We start from the raw sequence: 25,063 nt of genomic DNA on the forward strand, positions 1-25,063 counted from the left end.
AATGTTTTTCCATCTCTTGCTTATTTTGAAACTTCCTGTTTGTCATACTTTGGTGATCTGTGTGGAGGTACAGACAGGCAACATACCGGTTGCAGCTGCTGCTCCCAGGCCTCATAAGCCTGTCTGTGGCTGCTAGTTTTCAGTCAGGGTTGGATTGCCTGTCTTTCCCTGGCAACAAGCCCATCATCTCCTGGTCACAGTTTTTTGTTTTTGTCACAGTCTGGTGGTGTGACAGGGTTCCCCAGGGTGCTCTGTTCAGCCCTGTGGCCACCCACCAAACCGCACCCACCCCCCTCAGTCAGACGTTTCTGAATTATGGATAAGTCTGGATTGCTTCTTATGAAATATGAATTTTAAAAGGGGGGTAGCCCTTGGAAAAACAAAAGTCTCAGAGCCTAATGACCCCAATAGTACCCAGAATGTGACTTGTGACTACTTATTGGAGCAAAAACATCTGTAAATTACCCTGGGGTAGTCATTGAGGTAACTTTTTTTTCTCCCTCATCTAAAGGGGTGCATATTTCTCCTAAAGTGTTTCAGAGAATCCAAACCTAGAGCAGCGAGTGAGGAACAACAGGAAGGAGGAGAGAGGATGAGATAAACCGCCCTCTCCTTCACTCGTCTCCACCACACGCTGCTGCTGCAGGGAGGAAGAGGGACTTTATCGCTAGCCTGCAGTGAAGTCAGTTGTTTCTAAATGAAGGATTCGTGTTTTCTACCTATTGGAGCTGTCAGAGAGGAGAGTGAGTGCGTCTCATTCCAGCAGCAGTGACTGGAGCGCACACGGCAAAGAAATAAGAGAGAGGAGAGGGAAGCGCGTAGACTGACTCAAGCGTGAGGAGGTTTCCAGTACACCGTAAGACCGGGACTTGCGTGATCGTGAGTAAAAACAACTATAGGGTTTTCTTTAATTTCTGTAAAGTAATGGGAGCAATGTATATATGATTCTTGGCGTTTGGAGTTTGCGCATTTTTTTTTAAAGTGCACATAATGTTTATATAACTTTTCTCACTGTTGAGTAACTTATCTTCTAGAGCGTACAGCTTTCAAAACAACTTAAAAGGCGGGGTTGCGTTTCCAAGAGTAAGAAATCCTTCTTTCTTTAGTTCTTTTTTACTTTAGATTTGGGAGCCTTGCACTATAAAACACCGGTGACAGCTAGAGAAATGCTTTTGGTTTAGACGTTCAGACAGTCATTTGATTTGTGTGATGTTGTGTGCCATTTATATTCATGGCGGAACGAAATGAATAAGCCTTCTGCTCACTGTCACAGGTTGAAGTGAACTCAAGATATAGCGTGACGGAGTAAGCTAAATGTGCCGAGCGGAGATGGAAAAGCGCACGTGTGTGTGCGTGTGTGCGCGCGCGTCACATCGTGAAGGATTTGGTGCGTAAGCGCCCTGTCATGTATCATTTCCCGTTCACTAAACTACCGCCGTTAACGGGCTCCACCAGCCAGCCACGTGTTGTGTGTGTGTGGTTGGGGTTGAACACACCAGAGAGGGGGGGGAGGGAAAGGAAAACCAGAAACATGTAATTTCAAGCTAGGCTGCGCTCACAAAATGCACGGGACAGCGATTAGTTACACGGGTATGTATGACTGCTCACTGTACAGCAACAGCGGTGACTGACACCCAGTTTATCATACTGGCCGTGCTAAGAGCTGCCTGATGTTCTCTGTGTCACCAGTTATTCTCGCTCCTCTGATATCCAGTCTAATAGGCCCGTGTATGATGGATTCAGGAACCTCGGGGCTTAGTAAATTGATGCTCCAGTCTAAGCCATCTTCCTTTGTTCATAAACTGTGCTTTAAAAAAAGAAAAGAAAAGAAAAATAGGCTGTACGAGAAGCTGTGAGACAGACCAATACATCAATGTCATAATTTGTTTTTATCCTCCCAGTGCATCCTCATTTAAACACCGTTTGAGGTGACTACTTTGTTGCTTAGGGGGAGTCACACTTCGCTCCTAGCAACTTGACATGCTCCCTCTCTGCTCCCTGCCTGTCTTTTATCACTCTCTCTGTCTCCTTTTGCCTCATTGTATTTTTTCCCCTTCTCTTTCCTGATGATCAGCGTCCATCATGCTTGAATAGGATCTGAGTGGAGCTCCCCACCCAGTGGGAGGTGAGCTGTCGCCCCAGGGCTTAGTCTGTCACCTCTAATTTTGAAATTCAGTGAAATACTGTGCAAACGCATGTATGTAAGATAGCTAAAATAAGCATGCAGTTTTCATTATAGTGCCTTGATTTACTGTTAAACAACTGCGTAAACTGCGTGACTTAAATCAGAGTTCCAAACTATTTTGGGAGCCAAGCCAACTTTATTTATAAAGCGTTTTAAAAACAGTAACCACTGACCAAAGTACTGAACAATGGACTTAAAATATGTCATATAAAATAGAAAAATAATATTTGAAACATATTTTATATAAAATATATATAAATTCAACAAATACATAGATTTTAAAGGGGAATAAGATAAACTAATAACAAAACTCTGCATGTACACTAACCTATTTATAATGCCATCCACTCACAAATAGTGCAAATTGTGGCTTTTAAAGTTGGCCCATAAAGTAAAATAGAAGCTAGCAGTGACTGTTTTATTTGCCTCTTTGTAGCTATAAATCACTTTAGTGCAACAGATACACAAGATAACAAGCACTATAAGCTGCCTTTTGCAGCAAGCATAAGCAAACACTCTTCTTTAACTTCTGGTAGCAAGCATGGTACAATTTCAAGCCCCTGTTATATTTTTACTATCCCAGAAACTGTAAATTAGACTACTGTAATCATTTGGTTTAAATAAGCATGTGGTTTTCATTAGAATTTGGTTAGTATTTCATTATGCTAGCAAATAGCGAAGAGATATTAATGTTATTACTCTGATAATATTATACTTAAAGTCACAGTTTAGAGTAATCCTTGCTTATTTTACGCTGGCCCAGAGTGCATCCCTCCCTCTTCTTTTAAGTCAGTTTTCTTGTGATTGGCTGCCCCTCATAAGCAGAAGATTTGAATGGCTGGTGGTTGGGGATCACATCCAGAGCTGTGCACCTGAGATGACCATATAAGGTGTGTCTGCTCTGTCTGACAGCATAAAGAGCTAAGAGAGAGAAACCTGTCTGAATCTGAGCCTTACCAGCAGTCAGAGGACTGACCTTTTAGTTCAGATGATTTACTTGTAAATATGCTGATCCATGTTTCTGTGTATGATGGAAACATCTCTATTTTTGTAGCAGCACATACTGGAATATATTGCAGCCAAGCTCTGACATTCTCCATTGCTTTTAAATAATTGGCAACTTGCCCTGATCAGTCAACACACACACACAGACACACACACACATAGACACACACACACGCACACAGGTAGGATTTCCTCTTTTGTTCTATTGTATTTTTGGGAAGATGTCAAATGTCAGTAAATGATTTTAGGGTGTATTTGTGTATAAGGTTGTTTAAAAAAAAAACTCCTACACATTCAAGAAGTGTCACATTTATATGCATCTGTTTTGTTTTTTAGTTTATTTATTTTTATTTAGTTTATTAAACAATAAAACGCTAAAACAAGAGTTCATTTAGTCATGTAGATATGTCAAGATGTTCAAAATGAACTTCAGTATGGGAGGTTCATCAAAATGGGGAAGAAAGGCAATTTAAGTGACTTTGTATCTGGCATGGTTGTTGGTGCCAGATGGGCTGGTCTTGATCTGATGAGATTGTTACACACGACCGTCTCTAGAGTTTACAGAGAATGGTCCAGAAAGAGAAAATATCCAGTGAGCAGCAGTTCCTTGGGGAAAAATGCCTCGTTGATGGGAGATTTCAGAGGACAATGGCCGGACTACTTTAAGCTGACAGGAAGGCAACAGTAACTCAGATATTCCCCCCTATTTACAAGCAGGTTATGCAGAAGAGCATCTCTGAACACACAACATATTAAACCTTGAAGCAGATGTGCAACAGCTGCAGAAGACCGCACCAGATGCCACTGTTTTCAGCTAAAGCGACTAATACAATAGATTATGAGGGGCCTAATGCAGGTATGCTATTGAGTTAGACCTAAAACAATAACAGTGTTCAGTATCAGACAGAAAATGCCAGTTTCAGCTTTTCACCATTGTGGTGACTCCCAAGTGGTTCTATCTGCATTTACTGTGAAATTCCCACAGCCTGCGTCCATCATTTAGCTCTCACTCTGCTGCCGATGAATATTGCTACTTGGAAATCGGGCATCCCACACCCCCACCCTCCCACCCCTTCCCGTGTGGCACAGGAGTTAGCAGAGCGGTGGCATAGTGCAGACGGATTATGCTCTCGCGTAAATCTGCTGTCATTTCAAAACTCTCTGTTACAAGAGATTCTCTAATGAGAAGCCCTCTGCTACTCCCTGTCTGTCTCCCTCTTCACTCTCCTCTCTCTCTTCTTCTCTCCTTTTATCTGTCTCCCTCTCCTGTCTCTACCCGTTTAATGGATGTTTTTTTGCTGTCAAGGCCTTTTCTTGCCTGTGTGTTTGCGCGACAGCAAGCGAGAGATTCTGTTTGAAGTCGACATGTAGAGAAAAAGGCCTCGCGTGTAGCGAAAAAGGCCTCAAGTCTTCAACTCAGACGAGTTTCTGTTGCACTACAACCTAGGTTTTTCATTTCAGTGTTGCGTCCAATTACAGATACAGAATACAACGAAAGGGATAATGAGGTGTCGAATAAATAGAATAGAGCAGTTGGCCAGTCAGGACCAAGACCAATCACAATTTATTTAAGAACAACTAAATCAGCTGTTACTATCAAAACGGTAAGTGTGTTATCCCAAGTGGTGATGGTTTCCCACTGTTGCATAGTGCCTTGTGAATGGAGTGAGACTTTGAATGGATGTGATGTGTCTGAAGATTTTGCATGGAGTGGGGCAAAACTTGGAATCGGATGATGAGCAGATCCAAGGGAAGTGATGGAAGACTGTTGTCTTTCTATATGATTGTACTCCCCATCTTTCCTCCTCCCTCCTAAATTTGATCCTACCATCTACTCCCAAACCTAAATCCCTATTCCCTAACCAGCCAGGATGAAGTCTGCTAAACATCCCCACATTACCCTACCTTTACCCCCGTCAGCAGACAGAGTGTATTAAAGTAGAGCCCAGGAGGGAAAATATTTAGGAGTGGATGTACATGCTGTAACTCAGTCATAACTCGGGGCCTACTCGACTGTCTGTTTGCCTGTCTGGAGACACTGTAATACTTTTACGGGACTTAGTAGGCTCTGCAGGGGAGAAGACTCGTGAGACAACAGACAAAGGGAATGGATGGCTAGAGGACAGGGGGTGTGGAAGGGCACACTGTAATATTATATTGTAAAGACAGAAAGGATTAGAAGTGGCACATGGCAATAGATGCGGCAAAGGTTTAGTTTATTGGAATTCCCATCAGCTAAAGCACAGCAGTATCTATTCTTCCTGGGGTCCACACGGTGATATGAGGGACACAGTGAGAAGCGAGGTCGGGCAAGGTGAGGACTGAAATGGCATGACTGGAGAGATGTTAAGAAAAGAAATGTGGTTGGATGAAGCAAATGTAGAGGTCAGAACTGGTGACAAGAAAGAGGATGTTGCAAGACTGGCAATCAGACGGACACAAAAAGCAAGAATGAGAAAAATGAAGAGTTTACTGTAAGGATAATCAAGGCCATTGTGCCAGCAGTGTGCACGGAGTGGCCCTAATCAAAGGTGGTGGACAGAAGACGTAAGAGCGAGCGTTCTGCAAATTAAGAACAGGAGACAGCGAAGATCTAATGGTTTATGGGAGTTTAAGAAGGGTCAAGAGGAAAAGGGAGACAATCTGATAAGATATGCTGTTGACTCTCTCCTTGTCCTTCCCCCAAAGCATCATCCCTCCATCTCTCCTCATTTGTCCTCATTATGAAGCAGCATGTTCTATTGAAAGAATGATGAGTTTTAATTATGTTCTCTTTGCAAAATTTATTATAACGGAGTGTACTCTTTTAAGACAGATGACCTACAAAAATATAACAAAGCTGCTTCCCTTTTTATTTTTTGCAACTTTTTAACCTTTCAAAAATGCATGTACAATACGATAAAAACTGTAAGTCACCCAAACCCACATAACGCACACACACATAGACACGCACATGCATGCATGCGCAAACCAGGCTTAATGTAGTCTGTTGGGATCGTTAGCCGAGTTAATGTCCATGCACTTGGCCCAATGGGAGCGTCTGTGTCATTCTCCATGCTCCCTGAACAGATATGGCGATACAGATATAGACCTGGCCCTGGGGAACACATATACACGCTCACAAGAACACACTCGCACCCATAGATATGCAGATGCCTCATCTTGTGACTCTTACGGGCCGTGGTAGACGGGAATATTAAGCTTATCTGTGGAGATGTTTGGAGAGTGCCAACCCTGTCACATCTGATTAGCTTGATTTTGGCCACGCCCCCCAGTCTCTTGTCATTTAGCCCCTTTCTCTGCCCCCCTCTTTTTGTAATTCTACTTTCTGTTCCCAATTATTTATAGCATTTTCCAGAGAAATTTCAAGCCATACACCGAGCTGTTTTTCCAATCACCTGTTCTCAAGGCAATCTGGTGTCCTTACATCATTTTTTTTTTTACATTTATTAAAAGAACACGGATTTCTTTGTGCTTCAAGGCAAGCTTTGGATCAACATATAAATTGGTTAGCTGTACAACATGCCTAATACCTTGGTTGCCCTCTCCTCTCCTCTTTCTATCTAGTCTCGTGTCGCTCTGCTTGACAGGGCAGGAAATCAGTCTCATTTCTCCTTTAATTCGTTCTGATCAAACATGTCGCTCTCAATCAGCCCTATTTGATTAGGAGATGCCCGTATCACACCCCACCAAACAGGTAATGGCTGACGCTCTCATATTTCAGTGCGCTACAGCAGCACACGTGTCTGTGTGAGGTATGAACGTGCAAACCTTAGATACACACATTACCTCCCCCCCAAAAAATGGATTTAGGTTTGTGTGTGACTATCACACACTTTATTGGAAGTGCTAATGCATTTTGTATATTTAGAAACTCAATCGATTCCATGTCTCCCACTCAAGTCTTTGTTCCATGCTTCTCTGTTTTTTTTTTTTTTCTTATCATCGCAGATCTTTTGAACAAGCTTTCTAATCTCACCCATCTCCTCTCCTCACACAGAGATATGGGGTGTAGGCTCCCAAAGTTGCGCAAGACCGAAGAGAGGCACAGCCCAGGAAACATTTACTCCACCCTCCGACGTCCTCAGGTGGAGACCAAAGTAGGAGTGGCCTACACCTACCACTTCCTGGATTTCCTGTTGGGAAAAGAAGGTATGAAGTGCAGCTCCACGTCCTGTCAGTCATCTCTGTTTAACAGACAGAAACATATCCCCATTTATGTGTACAGGTGTTTTCTTTGTTCTTCTTGAAAGCTCAAGCTGGCCCTGCGTAATCTTGCTGAAACACATACGGCAAGATCGCTGGTCACATCAGCTGTGTGGAGCTTTTTATCAGCATCCTTCAGCTCATTATATTAGTTATACGACCTATGCCTTTACGGTTTTGATGCCATCCTGTTTTCTACGGTGAAAAAAAAGCTCTGACAACCTGACTATGAGCTCCTGCCAAGTGCCAAACTGACGTTAAAGCGAGTGAGTGAGTAGCTGGCAAACATAGGTGTGTAATTAGCAGCTAAAATAGCCAAATACAGTCCACGGTTACTAGAGGCCAAAACTGAAGGAAGGAAGAGCTGCAGGATACTTGACTCAGTTTTCCAGCTAACCAGTAACAAAAGTTAAAACAGATGATGAGAGTTATTCCTTCTTAAGTGCCAGAACCATAAATAAGAAACTAAGTCATCACCCATTAGCAGTATCATCTGTCTGTTCCATATTGTTTCAGCTTAGTCTAATAGCTATTGGCTTTAACAAGAGCTCTCTCAGTATTTGTTTCCTTTGTAACCGATAGATCGGTTTTATAATTGATTCTTGGCAGAGCGAATCTAAAGATGCCTTTACAAATTTTAGTTCCCGAATCCTTCTGCTTGCTAACAATCGTTATGACAGCAATGAATGAGTGACTGACTAAATGAATGACTGATAGAGATTTCAGACGCAGCTCAAATAAGAAGAATAAATCTTGGCCCTGATATGCAGCAGGCAAGCTTCATTTAGATCTGATTCCTGTTTGTCCCAGTTCCAGTCTGGAGGAGGCTCCGAGGAATGTGCCTTCACATTTGGCCATTCCAAAGTGATTCGGAGGAATTCTTTAAACTGAGCCTGGTTGTTTGCTGTAGTTTGCTGTTTTATGTCGAACTCTCCTTTGCTTTGTCATCCTGAACTCTGGTTACAGATTTGTGCGCACGCATGTGTGTGTGTACTACTCGTAAAATAGCCACAGTAGCTATTCTAACTTTAAACAGTCAAGTGAAATGTTTAGGTCAGCAGCTCTTGTCTTTTTTTTCCTACATTAAGTATCTTGAGGGAAGAAAGTGGCTTATAAGTTGAAGTTGTTTCTGTGTGCAGCTCCTGTTGCAGTGAGTTCAAAGCCTCTAATTCTGAGATTCAGCTGTTATTGTGCTGCAGCAGTGCCCTCTAACATCCCTTTGCTGCTCCCTCTCACAGTGACAGTGTAGTAAAGCTGACGAGTGTGCGCGACATGCCGCCTTTGGAAATGCGCGTTTTTGTTTGCACCGTTTTGCAAATATGAACAATTGTGTGTATGATAATGCGTGGGCGTGTATGCTGACTGCGTCTTTAGAACATTTGATGAGAATCCTCAAGAGGCATTTGGTTTCTAAAAATACTAATTCTGCCATTATGCCGGTGTGGTCTGTGGAGAGAAGGCGTGAGGGGAAAAATAGGGGTGTGAAGGAGAAACCGTTGCGTCGAAGCCTCTTTGCCTTATGGCTTAATGTTTCTAAGACCCTCTGCTGTGCACTTCATCACCTGACAAGGAGAAGCAGGTGCGAGCAGCTCACCGAAATCCTTTTTCTGTTCGAGTTTCAAATGCAACAGTGTAACAGACAGCAGGCACAAAGCCACAGCCAAGTGGCACTGGTCCGGTTGCCAGTCGGCTTCGTTTTCAGCCAGCCCTGTTATGTTTGGCAAGTGGGTTAGGCTCTAGTGTTGGCAGAGAGAAATATGGCAACCCCAAATGGTGGTGACCAAAACAGACAATAGACATGAGGATTGCTTGTCTTCCTTGTTGCTGAAGGCGGTAGCAGATAAATTGTCTAATCACATGTGCCGCAGCATACACACATATAGATACAGGAGGACCACACACACTCTTACACGGTGATCATATAAGCATCCACGGTGCTACATTCACACACAAAAAAACACTTCATAGCACTTAGTCAACAGAGTTAGTGTTATCGTTCAACAGACAGGCAGGTCATTTATATGGTAAACTCACTGACGCCACCTGAGCTGCTTAAGATTGGTAGACTATTTTAGGATAAACACAGCTACTATGAATTGATTGTGTGTGTGTGTGTGTGTGTGTGTGTGTCTGTGAGAGTGTATATGCCGGCCCCTCTCTCTCCATTTGTGATAGAGAGACCAAGAGAATTGAAGGATTCCTGGAGGATTATCTGATTGTTTGTGGAGATTGAGAGACCTCATTCCCAGCAAAGGGATTTATTTGTATTTGTGTGTGTGCGCGTGTATGTGTTTGTGTGTATGTAGGAGGCAGATAGAGGAATCTGTATGTCAGCCTGTGTCATTGAGGAAACCCACGGTCAAATGCGTGCTTTAATTCAATTTGGCTTCCATTAATAGTATTATTTCCCTGCCAGCGTGACTTGATGACTCCTCCACAGTAACGAAAAACAAATATTTTCCCCGGTGCCGCTGTGAAATATGGGAGACTGGATGGCTGTTTATTAAACTAAGTTGTGTTCTCGGGAAGAGGAACTTAATGTTCAGAGTGAGGAGGAATACAGTGTGATTTCTAACTTGACCTTTGACCGCTGAGTGATGAAACTCACCAGAAACAATGTTGCTGATGATACAGTGTCAGCCTTTGTTTTCTGAGCTCTCGCAGTGGTTGAGCTAAAAAAGAAAAATATTATTTGTTTTCCATGTGACTAAGCCCAGCTCCGGGTCACGGCAACCCTGTGATTAATCCAAGGAGGATGAGGAGAAATATGTTCAACATTTCGGGCATTTGCCCTGCGGTTCACACATGGCCATTTATTTGGTTTGTCAAGGCGCGTCTCGTCACGTGACTCCATTCTAATGTCTCCTTCTATTCAGCGGTCTTATTACTCTCTAATCACCGGTCTGCTGTAGCTTGACAGATCGTCTTGGCTTGGCGAAAGGTACGATGATCTTCATTATCGATGCTGTAACACTGATCGGTTACCTCGACATTGTCAGCGTGAATGTATGAAATCTAACAGCCAGGTGTGGCATTTAAACCCGGCCGGCTTTGGTGTGGAAGATCTGCTCAGTAATGAACAGAAGAAATGGAAAAGAATGGAAAACCAGGTAGAAAAGAGTGGAGAGTGCAGTCATGGTGGTTTATTAGAGAACAGAGGACAAAAAAAAAGAAGAGTTGTGGTGAATGCTCGCTGGGTCTGGTGCGGGGAGGGGAACGAGCAGCTTGTGAGTGAGGAGAGAGGAGAAGTCGAGAGAGAGAGAGCTAGAGGTGTGAGAACGAGTGAGCGGGAGCCAGGACTCTGCCGACGTGTGAGGAAGGAAGTTAGGTGTGATGCTGTGTGACTAACGCTGGTCTCTGGAGCAGACAGCGAGGAGCTGAACTCTGCTGATGACTTTCTGCTGCCCTGCAGAGATGGAGACCCACTCGGCTCATTAAAACTTACAACATGTGTCTAATGCTCAGCTCTGTGTGTGTCCCTGTGTGTGTGTGTGTGTGTGTAGCTGGAGCTGTTTGCGGTGCTTTTGCATACCTGTGGGCAAGTTTATTTTCGAGCAGAGTTATGCGCACAGTTTTTGCAATGGTTTTGCGTGTATTTTTTGTGTACTTCACTCACACCACACTCACACCACAACGTTATGGCGGATTTTTCCTTACATGGCCTTGCTATTAGAATATCTCATGTGATGCATTTGGCATGCCACAGATCCATCACTTGTGGCATCTGCACATTGCCTGACGCATTTTTTTTCAAGGTAAGCATATCAACATTTTTCAAAACGGAGAGCTTGTCAGCCTGACGTAGTTCAAATCATCCCATTTTTTTTTTTGCAGTTTCAGTCTTATTGGCAAAAGGCCTTGAGAGAATGCCAGCAAAGATGGCAGAGAGATGCTATGTGTCAAAAGTGAGCCAGACTGGAATTCACAGCATCACAAGTACATGGGCACTGTATGTGCCTTAAGCGCCACACTGTGTTCTCACCACAGCAAAACCTTTTCTCTCTGGTTTGTACTTGTCAGCCATTTTTTGTGAACCCGACGCTTTCTCTGAGACATTTCTCATAAAGTGTGTGTACTGAGGACATCGTTCCTCCATTGTCAAAACTCAGATACTGACCGGCAACTCTCATAACTTGGAGCTACATTCCTCAAACGGCGGGGGAGCTCCAGGCTCCTGGAAGTTGATTATTTTATAGTCACTGTTTTGGCACATATTCTCGCCTAAAACCTCTGCAAGTCATTAGAAGGCTATTTAAATAAACGTGAACCTCCAGCAAGCAGGGGGATAAGCCTTGAGGGTGGCTGTAAGTAGTAATCCGCATGCATCACCTAGCAGGCTTAGCGCAAGCGCTTTCTTCCTAACGCACGCACACACTCAGACAACAGAGGCAAAAAGATGGCCCGCACGCACACGCGCATTCGCTCGCACAGTGATGCTGTGGCACACATACACTGCAAAATATGCTTTACAGTCACACATTGAAATTCTGGGATTTGTACAAGGAATTAATAAGCCCTTTCAGGCAACTACAGGAAGGGGATGACTCTCACGCTCTACATGTAGCTTGTGAAATCATGGGTCAAAAAGTGAGACATTGCCTTTAGCCCAGTGTGGCAATGATGTGGTCAAAGCTGAGATAAAAATAGAAGATCCACAGAACTGTCCCACAGTTGCTTCTTGTGCCCGTGAAACAATGTATCCTTGGATTAGTCTCTCTTTTAAGCAGTTGTAGTGTGTGGATGGACATTTTGATAAAAACACTCATACTTACTTAAATGTGCACTTTGCCCTCTTAGTTTCAAACCCCAAAAGTCACAGAAAAAAAGACAGTTTGATACTGATGCACCCATCAGACTCTTTCACCCTTCTGACACTAACCTCCCTGGCACCACAAAACTCCAGCCGGCTTTTCGGCCCTGAGCCGTTCCCATTCTGGAGCAGAATCGCATCCTCCCTTTTAAATCCCACAGTGGCAGACGGTATAAATGAAGTCGCTTCCCAGCCTAAAGCACTTGCAGAACACCCTAATAACTTTCTGTATTCCTGTCGGCATTAGCTGCGATGCCTCGCCTGCATCTCGTTGGTGGGTGAGTGCCAGCCGTGCAGGGCTAATGACGGCTAATGACTGTTTACGGTGACAGGATCGTTGTTATCCCCCCCCACACCACCACCACCCTACCCCAGTCTCCAGCTGTTATTATTATTATCACTGTACTGCTTTTGATAAGTCCCCACAGACACCCTTTTAAGTGTTTGCCTGATGAAAGGCTCTTGTGGTTCCAAGCATTTATGCCAAAATGATGTGATGGTTGGATTTTCTCTGGGAGTTTTTTTCCCCTTTCTTTCTCCTATTGTTTCACTGAGATGGGAGTCAGGAGAATGTGTCCTCATGTGCTTGTATCCCTAACATACTTGCCAGCTTCTTGGGTGTCTGTATGTGTGTGTATGTGTGAACATGCCAGATGATGAGGAACAAATTGAAAATGAGATGGTTTGCACATTTTCTTTCCCTCTCTCTCTCCATGTGTGGATGTCTGTGTGTTTTGTGTGTGTGTCTAGTTAATTTATTCAGGTTATTTTCTCTTCTCCAGACCCATGCAAATGAGATTGAATGGGGAAGGATGACAAGCATTCAGGCACAAACAGACAGCCTCATCTCTCGCTCTCTTTCTCTGCTCTCCTCCTTCTCCAACCCAGCTCTGCTAACCGACTCGTTCTTTCTGTCTGCTGTTTTCTTTACTTGTCTTCTCTCTGTTTTTTTATTCCCCTCCCTGCCGCCCTCCTCCCTCTCACACACCTGGCTTCGCTCAAACACCCAGCCATGTGCATGCTTCCTTAAAAGCCTGTAAACAGGCAGAGAGCCTTACTACAATGCACCGACCTCAAGAGGGTCGCTCTCACAAACATTGCGCTCTCCCTGGTGGATTTGCCTCCATACGATAAGCTCTGCTAACCATTTCCACTGAAGTAAACGGGTTTTCTTTCCATTGTGTTTGGTAATAAGAGAAGCAGCTCTGTGTTAGCGATTGCTGCTAATACCGTACGCCCAAACAGGCGATGTGATAGCATTGTCTGTCAAACCTTTTGATGTGTGTGTGTGTGTGTGTGTCTGTGTCGGGGGGAAAGATGTGTTAAACTCTCTGTTAATATGGGCGAATGTGGTTCCTAATAAGCACTTTCCAGCATCTGTCCATCCATAACAGTGTGTGTCCCTGCACACTTGTGTGTGTTTTCCAAAAGCCAGACTGTGCTGGTGACAGTGAGGACAGAGGCTAATAGTTCCGGTGTAATTAGTTTCAGATTTAGCATGAAGATGCCATGTGTTGCTGTTCAGTGTGAATTATCATAATGAAACATGCTCCATCTTTGTTCCTTCACACCCTTTGTCCCTTTGTCTCTTTCCCCACCTCTCTGTTTTTTTTTCTGCCCCCACCTCTTTGTTTCAGCTTTTATCCACTCCTATGTAATTCTCTGCCACCTTTTACAACCTGCTCCTTATTTCCCATTACCCTATCCTTGTATAACCTTGTTGTTCTCCCTTTCCTCTCACCCATTTTCCTCCCTCCAGAGGTGCCGGTGTCATCAGTCCTTTGTCTGTCCTCGGTCAGAGAGCTGCCGGTTCAAGTCAGGGAGCTCTACACACAGGGTTTTGTCCTGGTTGCCGTCCACCCTTTTGTTCACCCCTGCGGGCCCCGCCAAGCACACATCCAGCGCCAGCTCCACCGGGCCGTGCTGGTCCGAGAGACACCGAGGTAAACCTATTAAACATGCTTATGCCTATGAGCAACTGTACCCAGCTTTAGGGAAGAAATTGTAACCTGTAAGATTATTCACTCCAGATTGATTAAGATAATTAAGATGATTAATTTGCAGCCTCATTTAGGCACTCGTTTGAAGCTGCCAACCTATGTGACTTCATTGTTTTGACATGGAAGCCAATTGAGACTCATTATCACAAGCTTCCTCACCTGCTTTTTTTTTTTAATTGCTGGTGAGTCAGCCACTTAAAATGGCTAACTTTAGCTCTGTATCCCAATTCTCTCACTCTTGACTATAAATGTAATATACTGTACTGAGACTAAATCGTGTAGCTGTCTCATCTGTAACCCAGTTCTTCTTCACTTCTTGCATGTTTCCAACCTGAGTTCATTTTCAGCGTCTCATCAAAGAAGTTAATGAACCCAAATATAAACCATTAGCTCTCCTAACACTGTTCATTATTTATGAGTATATATCATCATATGTGTAGTCCTGTTGATGTGTTTATTGATGGCTCGGTTTCATTTTTATCTTTGCATCATATTAAGTTTTCCCAACGTTCTCCGTCTGTTTTCCTGATTTTCATTTATCCTATGTTGACGTTCCTGTTTTTTCCAGTTGCCTGTGCTAGCTTTTTAGCCATTTTGGCACAGGAAGTTGTCTTGAGACTGTTTGTATTGTAAGGTAAAGACACTACAATATTATTCAGAGAACCCCTGTAGTCAGACAATCCCCAATGAGTAAGCACTTGGTGAGAGTAGAAAGGAAGAACTCTCTTTTAACAGGAAGAAACTGCAGAACTGGGCTCAGGGAGGGTGAACTGTCTGCTGCAATTGGTTGTGTGGTGGAGGAGAAAGAGCGAGGAAAAAAAAAAAGGAGCACAGACAAAACACAAACTTTAGGAGACAGAAGAGAAAAGTTTATGAAATGCTACTGTGGCATGAAAACGAGCTGGCAATGAACAATGGTGAAAGGAGGAGGAATGCTCAGCCAGCCTAAAGCAGCACAACTAAGTAAGGGTTCAGTGTCATGTGATCCAGCCCCAATTTTAAGCTTTATCAAAAATGAAAGTTTGGGCCCTAATCTTAAAAGTAGATAGGGTGGCTGTCTTCAGAGTCCAAACTGATAACTGAAGGCTCTTCTTCTGGAAATTGAAAATATGCCTCTGCGCTCTGAGATTGAAGAGCTCTGTTGGGATACGATGGTACTATGAGGTCTATAAGATATGATGAGGCCTTATTATTGAGGAATATTGAACCAGACGTTTGGTACATTTCCCATGGTCTTCTATATGATCAAACTTCTTTGGACAAGAGTTTCCCGTACTGGCTGTTAGAAACAAAATAAGTTTAGGGCACTGCTGCATATTACTTTTCAGACCCAGAGGATAGATCAGTTTTATAGTTTGTGGAGTACTAAATTTTATGATGACTTCAGTTGCTCCCAGTAGAAGAATAATGGTTGGCTAGTCTGACCATAAGAGGTTTAAAATGTTTCTCCCATTTTGTGACTTACCTAAAAATCTGCCCGACTGAATTTAGAGAAACATTTATGTTTCAGGGATTCACTAAGGTTTAGCACTGTCATCAGTTCAGTTCAATTCATTTTTATTTATATAGCACCAAATCACAAAAACAGTTGCCTTAAGGTGATTTATATTGTAGGGTAAAGACTCTACAATAACAGAGAAAAAAACCCAACAGCCAGATGACCCCCTATGAGCAAGCACTTGGTGGCAGCGGGAAAGAAAAATTCGCTTTTAACAGGAAGAAACCTCCAGCAGAACCAGGCTCAAGGAAGGGCAGCCATCTGCTGCGTCAGGTTGGGGATGATGGGAGAGAGAGGCCAAAAGACAAACAGTGAAAGAGAGCCAGAGTTTAATCATTACTGATGGAAAGAGAGGTGAGTGAGGAACACCTCAAGGGTTTTGTAGCCACAGCTTTCCCATCTAGTGGCCTTCAGATTCAAGGCACTTCTGCATTGGCTTCTATTTTTCTGACCTGGAAGTTATGTTCATGCTTTTTACTGTCTATGGCAGGGATATCAAGCTAATTTTACACTTTGAGCCACGTAGAGATCACTCTGATCTTAAGTGGGCCGGACCAGTGAAACTCCTCTTTCTGTCAGTGTGAAGAAGTTAAACTACACAAATTCACTCTCAAATATTGTAATATAAGAAAAAAAAAAGTTACATTTCAATTTTTTTTGATGACAGATTTTTTTTTCTTCACTGTGAAAATGTTATATTTCTATTGTAGTGGGGAAAAAATGGATATCTTCTGTCATTAAATTTTTTTTTACCCATTACTTGATTACTTTGGTGTAATATGAAGTGCCATGGCGGAGGTCTTTATCATTAAGAAAAGCTTTAAAGTGGTGAAAATACTGTTCACATTTTCCAAAGTCTTCAAGTGGGCTGGACTGGAGTCTTTGCCAGGGTGATTCTGGTCCTGGGACACCTCTGGTCTATGGTTAGCAGGCTAGCATGAGGAAGTGGTGCTAGCATAAAAACAATGGCGTGTCTCATGTTGGAACTAGCATGGCTACAGAGCTGCAGTCTATAAGCCCACCAGTATTTGAACAAAGAGGAAATTCTCTCTTTGGATATTGTTTTTAGATGGTGGTAGTTTATTGCATCCCATTTCTGTCACTATTTGTTTTTCCATTTTCAAAATATATGGATAGGATCTGATCCTTTTAACAGCTCATGCTCTCTCCAACAAGTCATCATCTTACTAGAACCTTTTTAAAATAATTATTTGAATAAAGATGTCTCATGTAGACAGGATCATTCCTTTGTCTTTTATTCAGAGAGCTTTGATTACATAGTTTGTAAACTCCCATTGGTTGTCATCTATACACCATGAAATTAAAGGCATTACTTTGTTTAGTCTGCAGTTTTTGGCTAGCCTTCTCTCTTCCTCTTGTGTGAATTCAAGCAATGGTTTACACACACACACACACACACACACACACACACACACACACACACACTCTGTAGTGTACCGACAGGTGCCAAGCTGCTCCTTTGATGCCCCTCCTGCCAAGTGGTCCTGCTGCTTCCTGGCACCTGTCACCGTGGAGACGGCTGATTGCATCATCAGCACTCGCCAGAGGGGAACGGCACACTGAAAGAGAGAAACCATCTCTCCATCCTTTCATCTGCTTTCTTCAGTGATGACCGTCCCCCACTTTTCCTTTGTCCTCGTCACCCCCCTTTCGTCCCCTTTACTCTGCCTTTTATCTCCCCATCACCACCATCCCCTTTCATCAAAAACCCTAAAAATGAAAGGGAAAAAAAATATGACAGATCTACTGTTTCAAATCTAGCTGAGAATGTCGCTCACGCCTCAGAGCGCAAGATATTACCACGGCCTTCCCACTGACCTCAATCCAAATCTGAAGAGGCGTATCTGAATACTCCTTTTATGATGGTGTCTTGCAGCGGGAGCAGAAGGAAATTCAGTCCTTCTTCTGTCTAATAAGTCTTTTGTGGTTTTGATGAATGTGTGTTCTCCTAAAATGGAAAATTCTCCCTGTATCAGATTTGACATTATGTTTCTGCTGCAATCATTTTGAGCCAATGAGTGCTTGTGAACAGGAGCACATCTGCCAGATACTATATAGCTGTGGCTCCTTTAGACTAATGCTACTATGTAATGCTACTTTGTCATGCTGTGGCTATAATGACCAGGACATAAAAAACTAAATGAGACCGTCTAGCACAATGTCATTAGAGAGCCAGCGTATTCTGGCATTTTCTACTTCACAAGAGCAGAATTTAGCTAAAGTATACATTTCTCACCTTAAATTTATTTCTCACCCTTTAGTTCAGAGAAAAGCCAACTGAGATGGGCAAGAAATCGTCTGGAGACGGATGTCTGTGTGGCTGGTCATCAGGCCGCTGACCCAGAAGTCATCCAGAGCTACGTCAAGAGGGTGAGTTCAATTGCAAGTGTAGGCAGCTCAAGCTTCACTGTGTCATATAGATGTAAAATAGTATGTCACTTTCATCACCTTGTATACCCAAAACATCATCCAGTGTTACTTTATTGAAGCCGCATGTGCAGAATGCTGGTCCTCATGTTTCTACAAGTATTTGGAGGAAAGGCCTTGTTGTGAAAAATGCACACAGGTTGTTTCCTGCTTGGTCAGAAGAAGACAGGAAGACATTAAGTATATTTAAAATTCTTCTTCTTTCATGGTTGCCTTACCATACTTACCCTCCTCGCTCACTGTCTCCATACCTGTTGCACTGTTTCTCTGTGTGTTTGTGTGTTTCACGTTGGCACAGCACGACTGTGACGGTAAAGGAAATATTACCCTGCTCATATGGCCACAGGCAACTGCCTATAATTGCCTGTCTGTGCCATATGGTAGCTCTGCCTTTGGTACTAGCATGCAGATCGTCTTCATTTCAAATGGGGCTTTTCCATTTTAAAATCTTGCAAATTCACCTGGCTGAAGAGATTTTAACAACGCGTTGTGACAGGAGCTGAACAAAAACCCAAGCCCAGATGTCATACGTAGGACCCAAGAGGGAGTTTAAAAAAAAAAAAGATGGAAGAGAAGAAATCAGCAAAAGACACTGGATTTTGACTAGTTTCCAATTACACTGTTTGCTAAACCCGTAACAAGGAAACCAAAGGAGAAGGAACATAACGAAGAGAGTGTCATTGTAAACTACAGAAAGAAGTAAGCCCCAAAGATGGCATGCCAACACAGAGCCTCATGGTTGGCATTTATCAGCTGTTAAACTCACTTTTAGTCTTTCTGCTCATGAATTCTCCAACAGTTCTACATTGGGAAATGAAAATGTGCACTATTGAATAGATTGGCATTTGAACACCCAGAGAGCACAAAGGAAAACCTGATTGGATGGAAATGCACATCACTGAGTATAATATGATAGGCTTCGGCAGCGTGACATGAATAACCAATCAGATCACAAGCTGCCAGAGAGAGTTCGAGATAAGAACCCAGGAGCTGCATCGAGCAGGCAGACTGATGGAATATATATATATATGTGTTTGTGTGTGTGTGTGTGTGTGTGTGCGTGTGTGTGTGTTCAGTTTTGAAATTTTATACTTTTTTTTTCTCGCCCCACTAGGGTACCCACTCTGTCTCCCTCTGGACATACTCATCAGATAAATCTGTGTGTAAACTTTGCGCGTGTGTTGGTAATAGCGAGTGTTTTTAAAAATGTGATATGCATGTATGGACGAGTGAAGTGTCAAAAGTAGCGGGTAATAGGAGAAGATGTGTCTCATTATTGTTCAGTGTTAGTTTGCGATCTGATTTCTCTCCTGTCGAGTCTGTCTAAAACTGTCAGCCCAAATATCAGCTGACAATTAACCACCAGAGCTCCGTGGGAGGGAGCAGCATGCGCACACATACACAGACCCACACACGGGTGCGTTGAGATAATGAGGTCCTTTTGTCATTTGAATATTTGATCTTTGCAGATGATTAGGTAGGTTGTTATTTTGCAGAATATCTAGTCTGCGTATGTCAGCCTTTGTTTGTGTGTAAATGAGGCTTTGTTTGCCTATAGTAAAAAAAAAAAAAGACTGCAAATTTATTTGTGGTGCAGTGAAAGACATCCTTTATATGTATGCATCGCTCAGCTTTGTTATAATAGAGCGTATGGGTGTGCATATATTGCCGTTGCAGATCCAGGATGTAGCAGAGCAAGGTGTGATGTTTGTGGGCTTTCTCCAGCAGCCGGGGGGAGGACCTTGCTTCTTAGGAAATTGGGATCCCGACGAGCTGTCGTCCTTACATTCAAGCCCTTCTCCCATACATCGACACCCCTTCAGTGCCAACACCAGCCCAACGGATCCTACAGAACCTCGTCAAAATGGTGCTGAAACTGATCGGTGCTCCTCTGAGTTAGATCATTGTGAGTTTAAATGTAATCCACAGGAGCACAGCACTTTGGGCCCAAGAGAACCAGACTTTAGCCCCGCCCCAGGAGAGTCTAGTGAACAAGTTCTTACCTCACAGATCAGCTTCAAAGAGTCAACGAATGAACCTCAAAATCACGTCAAACCTGGTTTAGACATAGTTCAAAGCTCTGCAGAGACCCAGGGGAACGGGCTAAGTCCGACCCTTCCAGAAACAGTAGGTTCAACAAGGCCGCAGGAGCGTGGTGTACCAGGAGCTAAAGGAAACTTGAGTGGATGCACAGAAAAACGTTTTAGCCTTCCAGACCAGAGAGAGAGACGTGGTTCAAGCTCAGACAGCTGGCTCAGCTCTCCAGAGCTGGATCGTAACAGTGAAAGAAAGTCTGCTCGTGCACGTGGGCAGAGCACAGTGACGACGCACAACAACAACCACATCAGGCTAAAGAGTTCCGAAGAAGACAAGGGGGCAACCTCGCCACTGGCGCAGGCCAGTAAGTACGCAGGATCCTGTTTGCTTGTTTACTCGTTGGGTTGTTTCTCCGTTTGTGAATTTTACCTGTTTGCATGTCCTGTAGGAATGCAGCTCTTTGCACTGTACAACCACACAGAAGAGCTGAACAGCTCTATGAGGTTCTACTCACTCAGGGTGCCACTGCAAGTGCAAAAGGAGGCAGGGCTAATCACAGGAGTTGATGCACACTGGCTCGACCACTTGACCCAGCATTTCAACAGCGGAGCACACCTCATTGATGGGTTTTTCCATCTCGGAGATGATAACGGTAAGTCCTGTAACCATAGCAATGCAACACCATTTTTCCATGTACTGTCATACGTAAAATAAAAGTTGACAGACCAAGGTTGTGCTTCCACTCCTTTCATGTCTTTAATTGATTGTTTTCACTTGTTTGATTTTAGTTTCAAAACTGAAAGTATGGAGTCATTTTGGCTTATTTTTATCCAATTCAGTAATTAATCTAAATGAATCCTTTCATACTATATGCTTGCATAGATTCATGGTGTGGAAAGCACCCATCTTTAACATAACCAATACAATAGCACAAACTCCTCACCCACTAAATCTATGACACTGCATTTCATGGATGCATGGATCTACAGCCTGAGCTCAGGCTGTAGATCCATGCTTCACTGTTGAGTAATGGATGATATGCATGGTGTTATGTGCAGAAAGTCCACGGCTTATGCCATAAGTCACTGTTCAGCCACCCATGGAATAAGCAGGCTTAAGTCGAGTGGAACAGGGGATGAAAAATGAGAGATTGGAGAATAGAGATTTAGTTTTTAGTTCCTCTTTGAATCCCATTTATCCATTTGTGTTTATCTAACTCTTGTCTCCAATTTGTCCCCTTTTTCTCTCCAGCTAATGGGGTTTCATCTGTGGATAGCGTGTTCATCCTCCAGACCTCTGCTGAGGAAACTGCAAACACTTCTTATGATGCTATCGTAGTTGAGCAGTGGACAGTTGTTGACGTGAGGTTTTTCAGGCTTTTAAAGCTCTAGATAAAATGTGCTCTTTTGAGCAACCATTTTGGCCTTAAGCTTGTGCCATTACCTACCTGCTTGCATTTTGCATGCATATATGTATGACTGCATTCTTTATATGTGAGACATTAGCACTCTTTCCTCTGTCCAGGGTGTTATGGTGAAGACAGACTACATCCCACTGCTTCAGTCTTTAGCTCCGTATGGATGGAGACTGATGTGCGTGCTACCCACACCCATTGTCAAGACAAACAGGTACCCAAGAAAAAACACACAACTGTCCTACCATGCACCCAGATCCACTGAGTCAGTACGTGCTCTGAATCGTATCACCTAAACTCAGCAAGGACTACGCTTTGTAGACTGATTCTTTCTCCTAAGATGTTGCCTGCCTCATTGTTTTTAGGATTAGGACTGACAGCGTGGCTTAGATATGCAGGACAGATGGTCCAAGATCTGACAAATCTTGATCATATGCTCATCACAACATGAAACCGCTTTTGAAATCAGCCAGGGCTCGCGAGCAGTAACGCTGTCATTGAACTGCTGTTGTCTTGTAACCTGTCACTTTTACAAACTGCAGCATGCAGAAACTGGATTTCAGTAAATACAGTGGCGTGCACGCTTCTCGCACTACAGCGTAGCGGGTTAACAGTAGTAAAAGTGCAGCTCTCTGTCTTTGTGCAGTGACGGGAGTTTGTCGACGAAGCAAATTCTTTTTCTTCAGAGACCCGTTTTGCAGCGCAAGAGAAAAGACTTCAAGGTTTGTCTCCCTTTCTTCTTCTTCAATCTTCGCAACAAACCTGTCACTCTTCTTCTGTTGTGCCTTTAGGGCACGTGACTTTATGTCACAGAAGGTGCCATTAAAAAGTCATGTTTCTAAATATGGGATGTACAGCGAATATATAAATCCACTCTGGAAAAGTCTAATAATAGGCAAATAGTTGGCCTAAAACTGTACAGGAAGAAGGCATCAATAAAAGAGGCTTTGTTGTACTTTGTCAGGTGTCTGGAGAGATAGAAAGAAGAAGACATGACACAAAGCACAAAACTGTCTCAAACGCATGTATTTGATTTCAGATGCTGAACCTCAGGGGTCGCAGCAAGGCAAAGAAAAGTGCTACTGGAGAATTACTAGAAGAGAGAGAAACCAGGTCCCCTTTGATAGAGACAGAGATGGACAGGTTAAGAAGAAACTCAAAAGAGGAGGAGGAGGAGGAGGAAGAGGAGGCGGGAGGAAGAGGGAAGAGCAGGGACAGCGGAAAGCGCAAAAGAGCAGTCCTGCAGCAAGGTGGGGATAAAGGGGAAGAGGATGCACCACATCAAAAGGACTTCTTGTTCCTGTCGAAGAGCAGAGCTTCTCTTGAAGACCAGGAAGAGGAAACTGACATTGACAAGATCCCACTGCCCAAGCAGGAGAAGTCAGTAAGATGGACAGATTTCTATCAGGAAGCCAACGCAGGGCCCAAGGAGGCGGCGAGGGTGGAAGAGCGGATCAGACAACAGCTCTTTTCTGGTGTTTGTTGACATATTCGGCACAAAGCGGGCAAAGGGCACTAAAAGCTGGTTAGTCTATAAAAAAGCTTTTCAACTTTTTGTTGACTTGCATTTTTTTTAGTTCTTTGTGAACAAGCCCAGAAATAACCACTGTATTCATATTGCGTTCTGTTGCTAACGCTTCTATCTGCTCTGTTTAGGGCATTAACACAATGCCTTTTGAGGTCGTAGCTCCTGTAAATGGGAAAAGTGTTGTGCAGTCTTCTGCTTCGGGTTGGTGCTGCTATGTGTCTTTAAATGAAATGAGACTGTACAACCTAGAGTTAGCCTCCAGTCCAAGCCTTAAGTATTATTCTTTCACACTGTTGTATTTTACTACATTCTTGTAATAGGACTGTGAGTTTTGATTTCAATGGGCTCACTGTATTTTTATATGTATGAAAAAAAGTATAATTTAAGAGGAAAAACAAGTGCGTAGTACTGCATTACAGCCTGAATCGATCCGTTTGTGTTCGCTTATGCGACGGCGGAAGAGTAACAAGGATGCAGCTCAGTGATGTTGATGGTATTTAAATCATTTGATACGTTGTTTTGATTCCAGTTTGTGAGCGCTTAAATGTGTGTTTTTGCTCACGTATCTCGGTCACGATTGTTAATAATCTACCCTATTTTGAAGGATTTGTTTAGAATGAATAATAATAGCACATATATAATTATCAGATGGCTTAAATTCTCACAGGTGCAGGAAAAAGTTAGTTTTTTTTCCATATTTCTGTAACAACATGATCTGTCATCAAATTTGTCTAGTGTGAAAAGTAGAAAATATTATGTGACACTCTCTATTGAGGAAAGTGACCATTTACTGGTATGACTGGGCCACTGGTAAGCCATTATGGCCTAGATGCCACAAAAAAAAGCTTCAAACGATAAGTCTACCAACACTAGGTTTCACATATCAGACGAGGTTCTTATCCTTCAATGGGGTGCTTTCAAAAAGACAATTTCTTTTAGTCTCATTGAGCTACAAATCTCACTTGTGCATGTGATCTTTAGTAAATTGCACCAGTGTTCTTGGAGAGCAGTGCTTTTCGCCTTACACTCCTCTGCAGCTCACCATTATTGTTCAGTGTTCTCCTGATGATAGACTTACAAACATTATCCAAGCAGTTAGCCTGGGTTTCTTTGGGGTTCGTACTCCTTTCTCTTTGTCAGCCACTCCTGGGGAGGGCAACACTAGTGGGTGGGTTTGCATCCTTTTTCAGGGTGGTAAGCGTAAACAATTGTTATTCTGAAATCCTTAGAAATTCCTTCCTTCCTTTGTACGTACGGCGACAAAGGGTAATTATTCACTTCCCTAAATGTGAGTTATGAAGAATAGACTTTGATAGTTCTATAAATAAAAACAGAGAGCACACACACAGTCAAGTTTTAGCTGATTAAAACTGGAAATTCTTAGGTTCAGATTTCACCTACCTTTGCCACACACAGACATACAATCATGGATCATTTTCCTCAATAACTAAATGAAGTTAATAAGTGAGCATCTTTTTTTTAAATTTAATCAGTAGTTAGGACTTTTGTTAAAATCCGGTAACAGTTTGGATCTAATTTGTGCAGAAATATAGAAAAAACTAACGGTTTATAAACCTTTATCCTGCAACATTATCAGTATGAATCTCAGATAAACAGCAAGGGTCGGGATTTGAAGTGCACTGAAGTCTTGAGTTTTGTTTTTATTATTGTAATAAGGTGTTGGTTGCAATTTGTCAGAGGAAAAGATAACAAAGCCTGTGTTAAACAAATTAACTGTCTACAGGGCTAGAAACTACTAGAGGCTGTTGATTAATTTACTTTTTTTGTAATTTGGGTAAACTTGACCTTAGAAAATGTGTAATTTAAAAATCAGATATTTACGACTCATTTCCTGGACCACCTGTGTTGTGTATAAGTAGTGTAACATGTAGGTCTTCATATAAAAAAAAAAAAAAAAAAAAAAAAGAGTCA

The 25,063-nt window shown here is 42.8% G+C and overlaps 1 protein-coding gene across 1 annotated transcript; it reads left to right on the forward strand.

The window, feature by feature from the left end:
• The first annotated feature begins 617 nt into the window (after positions 1–617).
• rftn1a (raftlin, lipid raft linker 1a) lies at positions 618–25,060 on the forward strand. The gene is made up of 10 exons (XM_085445848.1): positions 618–879; positions 7,191–7,342; positions 13,966–14,149; positions 17,987–18,095; positions 19,830–20,553; positions 20,638–20,841; positions 21,441–21,550; positions 21,714–21,817; positions 22,250–22,325; positions 22,643–25,060. The coding sequence occupies exons 2-10, from the start codon at positions 7,195–7,197 to the stop codon at positions 23,087–23,089; spliced, it is 2,106 nt and encodes a 701-aa protein (XP_085301974.1). The 5' UTR covers positions 618–879; positions 7,191–7,194; the 3' UTR covers positions 23,090–25,060.
• The last annotated feature ends 3 nt before the right edge of the window (positions 25,061–25,063 follow it).

Source organism: Copadichromis virginalis, linkage group LG22, assembly GCF_057382275.1.
Source record: "Copadichromis virginalis isolate Kocher_CV1m ecotype Utaka linkage group LG22, C_Virginalis_male_GT1.1, whole genome shotgun sequence".
Taxonomy (NCBI): domain Eukaryota; kingdom Metazoa; phylum Chordata; class Actinopteri; order Cichliformes; family Cichlidae; genus Copadichromis; species Copadichromis virginalis.

What these genes read in the sequence shown, in the direction of transcription:
- rftn1a (XM_085445848.1), top strand. Translation starts at nt 7,195, where the DNA reads ATGGGGTGTAGGCTCCCAAAGTTGCGCAAGACCGAAGAGAGGCACAGC. An exon ending in CTCGCCACTGGCGCAGGCCA is followed by an intron (nt 20,554 to 20,637) that starts GTAAGTACGCAG and finishes CATGTCCTGTAG; the next exon opens with GAATGCAGCTCTTTGCACTG. An exon ending in GCAAGAGAAAAGACTTCAAG is followed by an intron (nt 22,326 to 22,642) that starts GTTTGTCTCCCT and finishes ATTTGATTTCAG; the next exon opens with ATGCTGAACCTCAGGGGTCG.